This window comes from Adiantum capillus-veneris, chromosome 25 (genome assembly GCF_014529385.1).
Source record: "Adiantum capillus-veneris isolate H3 chromosome 25, ASM1452938v2, whole genome shotgun sequence".
NCBI classification, from domain to species: domain Eukaryota; kingdom Viridiplantae; phylum Streptophyta; class Polypodiopsida; order Polypodiales; family Pteridaceae; genus Adiantum; species Adiantum capillus-veneris.
The window spans coordinates 50,557,934-50,564,409 of record NC_140955.1 but is presented as its reverse complement, the minus strand read 5'-3'; the positions used below and the strand labels follow the sequence as shown (position 1 = coordinate 50,564,409).

At 43.5% G+C, this 6,476-nt stretch overlaps 2 protein-coding genes across 2 annotated transcripts; both read left to right on the top strand.

The window, feature by feature from the left end:
* Positions 1–4,991: 4,991 nt before the first annotated feature.
* Positions 4,992–5,321, top strand: LOC147424860 (uncharacterized). The gene has a single exon (XM_086499738.1). It carries the CDS (start codon positions 4,992–4,994, stop codon positions 5,319–5,321), a length of 330 nt encoding a protein of 109 aa, XP_086355864.1.
* A 15-nt stretch (positions 5,322–5,336) lies between these two features.
* LOC147424859 (uncharacterized) lies at positions 5,337–5,708 on the top strand. The gene has a single exon (XM_086499737.1). The coding sequence runs from the start codon at positions 5,337–5,339 to the stop codon at positions 5,706–5,708; it is 372 nt and encodes a 123-aa protein (XP_086355863.1).
* The last annotated feature ends 768 nt before the right edge of the window (positions 5,709–6,476 follow it).

Genomic DNA, 6,476 nt, shown 5'->3' with positions numbered 1-6,476 from the left:
AGTCGATTGTCATACCTTAAAACAAGCTCTCCTTCCTTGATGCCTTTGTCCTTGAGTTTCCTGTCAAGCTTCTCCCTTTGCTTGTGTAGCTTTCCTCTTGTAGCACTCGTATGCTGCTTCTCTTTTTCACTCAAGCTCAGCTAAGGTAAGAAGTCAATCCATCCATGCTTCTTGATTATCTTGCGCTACTTTGCCATGAAGTTGCATTGTTGGAATGTTGAGCTTAATTGGCTGTAAATCTTCTTGACCGTAGACCAAGTGAAATGGTGTGAGCTCCGTGGCTTCCCTATATGTGGTTCAATACGCCCACAAGGTACCATCCAAGAAGTCATCCCACAACTTTGTCTTGTTTTTCACCATCTTTCTAATGATGACTGCATTGACACCATTAGCCTTCTCCACCAAACCATTTGATTGTGGGTAGTAGGGTGTGCTATGACGATGTATAATGTGCAGCTCTTCACAAACTTCTGTGAGTAAACCCTTCTTGAACCGTGGATCATTATTCGAGATAACCTCTAGATGTGTGTCAAATCTACAACAGATATTAGTGTTGACAAACATGCTCAGTGTTTTTTCATTTACCCTTGCCACACTTTGAGCCTCTACCCACTTAGTCATGTAATCTACAGCCACTAGAATGTAGAGTTAATCATTTTTTGTTCTAGGAATAGGACCCATAGCATCAATATCACACTTTTCAAAGGCTCCATTTGCAAGCACTATTTGCCTTGGGCCATGTGCCAACCTTCTATTTCCATTTACCTGACACTTGTGACGGCTTTTACACCAATGTCGGACATCCGCATGCAAGCTTGGCCAAACATACGCGGCAAGCAAAATCTTCTTCATGGTTAATTCTTGGTCAAAATGACCACCACATGTCTCTTCATGCAAACCTTTTAGAATGGCTGGAATTTCCTCAATAGTTGGTACTCTTCTGCACACTTGATCCTCCCCTCTTTGATAGCGGGAACTTTCTAAGAAGAGATAGGAACTTGCCTTCTTAATGAGTCTCCTTATCTGATATTTTGTGTAGTCTTGTGGAAACTCGTCTTCTAACATGTAGCTCACAATGGGAACCAAGGACTCCATCCCTTGGTACCTTGGCTACTTTACCACTACTGCCACCATGATAACATGCACTTCTTTGTAAATACATGCAACTACTTTATGTGCAAGCAAATCAACATCTTCATTCTCTTTCCTAGGAATATAATATAGTTGCACTTCTTCAAACTGATTAGACAACCTACGAATGGCATGAACTTTTTTCCTCAAGCTTTCATTCTTGCATGCGCAAATGCCTAAAATCTGCTTCACAATGAGAAGTGCATCCCCCTTTACAATGAGACGTTGTATACCTTGGCCAATGCACATCTTTAAACCATGAAGTAGTGTGTCGTATTCTATTTCATTGTTGCTAGTTGAACCTGGTAGATTGACCTTCTCTTTCATGACCACCTCTCCAGTTGGGCTAAGCAACACTAGCCCTCCCCCCTGCTTTTTCTGTGGCTCGTCAAAAAGCTCCATCAAAGAACAAGATAAAAGAATTAAGAATACTTTTAGGTGGTGGAAATGGTAGGGTCTTTACTTGAGGCACCTTAATCTCCTTCTCATTTACCCTATAAGTGAGAATCCCTGCCAATTGTGCACACACACTATCTTCTACCTTGAAAGAGTATTGGAACTCTTGCAACTCCATAATCCACTTTGAGATCCTAGTACTAAGATTCATTTGAGATGACACCCAAGGGAGCAAATTTTCTACAGCGAGAATTACAAAAGGTTTTGGTACTAGCAAGTAGGATCTAGACTTTCTCACTGCAAACATGAGAGAAAGCATCATGAGCTATGCTTCTGTGTAGCCTCTCTCCAACGCATTCATGACCCTACTAGCAAGGTAGATGGGTTGCATCCTAGTACTCTGGTGATCTTGTTGTAACAAAACTGCACCAATTGTTTCTTTCCCAACACTAGAGCAAACAAAGAATGTGTACTCCCAACAAGGAGGCATGAGTGTTGGTAGCTTTGACAAAATGAATTTAATGTTAGAAAAGTACTCCTCAAGCTCATCAGACCATGCTATTAGTCCACTCTTCCTTCGTCTCACTTTGAGATGATTCTTCATGGAGCTCCTCTTGAGGTTGCTCCTTCATGTCAAGGAATCCCAACCCTCGAGCGAGTACTTCCGAGCGAACAAGTAACCGAGCGAGTACATAAAATAAAAAAGGCAAGTTCAAAACTTCAATAGTTACTCTATAGAGGATAGTGTAGCAAAGTTCAAGACTTCAATAGTTACTCTATAGAGGATAGTGTAGCAAAGTAAATGCAAAAACAAACATAACCGTCCCCATGGGGTTCAACCTTGAAGCGATGTATTTTTTGCAACCTGAAAAACATGGTGCGACAACCACGTGCTTAATATCATGTAAGCCATCATTAATGAATTCCGCACATCCGCTTGTTTGATTTTGTAGAATCCCAAAACACGTCATCTTACATTGACTTTGCAAACCCATTTTTGCCATCAACTTTGTAAACCCACTTTTGCCATCGATGAATGGGTGAGATCGACCAAATTTCTAGAAGCCAAGGCAATAGATGATTGCTTTAATAATCTCTAGGCAAGGACTTGCATACCATGGGCATTGCTCGTCTTTGCCCCTTTAAGGTAGACATTACACTTAACACTCGGAATCATGGCCATTGCCACGTCTGCCGCAACAACTTCACATAGATAAGCTTGTGGCCATGCTCTGGTTCATAAATGGTTATGTCCCTAGTGATTCTCCAGTGCAGGCTTGCTCAAGATGGGTTATTGGGGTTCTAAATCATTTGAAACACTAAAATGCTTTATTGATCCTAAATTTTGAAGATACTAAAATATAAAAATATAAGCCAATTTTTAAAATGTGAGATTCTTAATTTTGGAGACGCTAAAATATTTCAAAAAATAAAGAAAAAGTTAAATTATGGGGTAAGAGACCTAGAACAAATTCTCTCTATTTGTTATCATAAGAGAAAAACTATATTTATCAAGAAGCCACTAAAAATTAAACCAAAAGTCAGCCTAAAGTTGAGACTAGAGTTCTTACACAATTACTTCCCCTGCACCTCTTGACATGTGTTAATCAAAGAGGCAAGTGGCATCACCTGGCACGACTAATGCTATCACAGAGGTTGTAACTCCCCCATTTTTAAAGAGAAACCATATCACCCTTAAACAAGTTCCTATTTCCACACCAAAATTCCGTAGAGATTTGATTAAATAGACTTACCTACAGACCGATGATCCCTACTATGATTGCCTTTCCGCTACACAAATGTGACTGAGACAAAAGAGAGTGCTACTGCAAGAACCACGCGGACAACAAACATGTAATCTCCTTAAGTTTGGATTTTGGGTTATATGACATTGCATTTTACTCATCCGCTCTTTGATGTGATGTTTGCAAGGAATTCAATAGAGTAGCCGCAATTTTCCAATTTTTGCGAGGAGCCAAGGCAAGATTTAGGAGCAGATGATAGAATCCAATCCTCTGCATGCACACTAGAAATGCATGAAAACTAGAAATGATGGTATCTTTGAAAGTGAGTATCAAAGCAGTGCTCGAAAAAAACCTAGGTTTAGTGTAATCCCACCTACAATTTTGAAATTTACCTCTAAATTTTATTTTTGAAGGTGAGAAAATCTACAAAATTTTGCAAAAATTAAGTGTTATTTGGTGTAAAAACCTTGTCAATTTACCTCCGTTGTTACACATATGTAGGTTTGCCAAGTTTTTGGAAAAAAAAAAATTTCGAGCACTGTATCAAAGTTGCATGTTGAAGTAGGACTCTCTCTCTCTCTCTCTCTCTCTCTCTCTCTCTCTCTCTCTCTCTCTCTCTCTCTCTCTCTCTCTCTCTCTCTCTCTCTCTCTCTCTCTCTCTCTCTCTCACACACACACACACACACAAATGACGGACGCGTGCGCGCTTGCACAGAGAGACTCAGAGATCCGAGTGGAAGAGCTGAGAGAAAAGGTTGATCGAAGAAGCCCAAATATCATAAGCTCGAGCGAGATCAAGGGGCCGCCTTAAAGCTTTAAAATGGGCTCTCTCTCTCTCTCTCTCTCTCTCTCTCTCTCTCTCTCTCTCTCTCTCTCTCTCTCTCTCTCTCTCTCTCTCTCTCTCTCTCTCTCTCTCTCTCTCTCTCTCTCTCTCTCTCTCTCTCTCACACACACACACACACACACACACACACAAATGACGGACGCGTGCGCGCTTGCACAGAGAGACTCAAGAGCGAAGAGGGCGACAATCAAATGTCACTGAAAGCGCACAATATCAACATTTCGATGACAATGGACATTCTGCAGAAAAGAACATGGGAGATAAGCGAGGGGGTGAGCAGGCGGGAGAAGAAGGAGATGCCCCTAGCAGCTACCCATAGGACCGCGCCCCGGCGTGCAAACCTTGCGGTAATAATCTCCATTAAAAAAATGTGACTTAGCTTAATATTGTGGTGTGTGTGGGTGTGTAGCCGGCTATGGCGAATTAGCCTAGGTAGGAGTTCCTTGCTCTGTTCAACATGAACGTGTCTGTATGGCACATCTTGCCAGTTTGCCGACGTTATGTCTCTTGGCAAGATTGTACACGATGACAAACCTCTATATTGCAGGGCCATCCTGATCATTGCCCCTAGCAGCTACCCATAGGACCGTGCGTCGGCGTGCGGTCCTGCAGAGCCTACTGTGGATGTTCAACCCACCCAGGCCCTACCAATTTTACACGTTGGCCTCTCCACATGCCATGCTGCACACGCTTCAGCCAAGCCACCCACAAACCCTGCAAAAGAAGATGTTGTTGCAAATCCTGTAGATGCCGATAGCGCTGCCCACCGGCCTCCAGCAAACGATGCTGCTGCGTACAGCATTGCAACCAGCAATATTGTTGACACACCTGCCGCTATTGCAGAAGAGACCCGCGCCAACGTCCCGATCGCCCTGATGGTTGCAGATGAAACTGACAACGCCATCATGGAAACATTTTTTACTTCATTGGAAGAGCCTTCCTCAACATTCGATGATACTTCTACTACCCCTGCAGGTGCCGATGCGGAAAATCTTACAGATGACGCACACACCAGTGTTCTTCTCGGTGCTGCCACGGGCACTGATGCCAACTCTACAGATGAAGGCACGAAAGTTTCCTCCTTTGCTGGTAGAGACGCCGCCACACGATGTGCAGCCGACGCTACTGCAGCCAAGGCTGTCATCAGTAAGCACCTCACCGCAGCTGAGGCTCTTGCTGTTCCGTGCAGCACCTTTTTGCAGTGAAAAGACAACGCCAACATGGCGAGTCAATCACTTGGAGAGTCCCTCCCTCCTCCAACACAGCCACCGGCTGTTGCTGAACTTGCCGTTCATGCTCCAACTTCGGAGCCTCGCATGCAGGTGCCACATCACTGCGAGCCTGCTTTGGCTCCAATTTCCAAAGCCAGGCCCCATGAAGTCATCTTTCAACCATGCTCCACAGCTCCTACTGCTTCCCATCCAATACCTGCTACACCTGTCAACCTTGATAGCGATGGTGTGGTCTTCAAAGAAGCCACTGCTGCTGCCAAGATTGCAACGATTCTTCGTCAACTTCTCACGATGCATGGACTAATTTGTCAAGCTTCTCTTGCCCCACTTAATGGTCATGCATCTGCTAACAGTAATTAGGTCAATAATTGTGGTTATTTCCTCTCCAAGCTGGATTTTAATGATGCTTTTAATATTGTGCCTCTTCCTCCCGAGCGCCTTCTCCCCAATTACTCATTGCATATCAAGTGCTCATTGGTTCAATATACATGGACTGCAACAGTTCAGTCATCCTTCACCCCTCATCTCTAAATATCCATTTGTACCTTTTGCTCTCACACTCGTCTATGTTCCCTTTGATACTGGTGGTGCAGTCCCTCCTAGTTAGCATGATGAGGCTCATTTCATGCCTCTCCTTCGAGTGCAATACCATCCTCATCATCAGTTGCTCCTCTCCAAACCCCAGAGTGCCCTGTTGGAGATTCTAATACCACTCCTTGACAACCTACTGCAAACTTTTTGCCTCGACGCCCTGGTACTACTATTGCATCGCAAGTCGACGTTCGATCCTTGCTGTAGATCTCCAAGTTTTTTTAAAGGCAAGTTCAATATCTAATTAATAATTAAGAAACATTGGACTCCTGAGCAATTTTGTCAAGTTTTGAAAAAAAAAATATTAGCGTTGTTGATAGTGGACCGCACACCGGCGTGTGGTCCTTGGTGTAAGAGGTGATTCCGTAAAATACAACCCAAAAGCACGCTAGAGCACCCACAAATTCAAGAGACCCACATTAACAATGCCATTGTCATGTGCGCTTTGTATAGCTTCCCGATTGCTCTACTCTTTCCCTCCTCATCCTATGGCCTACGCAGTGCTGCTTGGCGGGCCTATGTTGAAAATTTTCTATA

What these genes read in the sequence shown, in the direction of transcription:
- LOC147424860 (XM_086499738.1), top strand. Translation starts at nt 4,992, where the DNA reads ATGGTTGCAGATGAAACTGACAACGCCATCATGGAAACATTTTTTACT.
- LOC147424859 (XM_086499737.1), top strand. Translation starts at nt 5,337, where the DNA reads ATGGCGAGTCAATCACTTGGAGAGTCCCTCCCTCCTCCAACACAGCCA.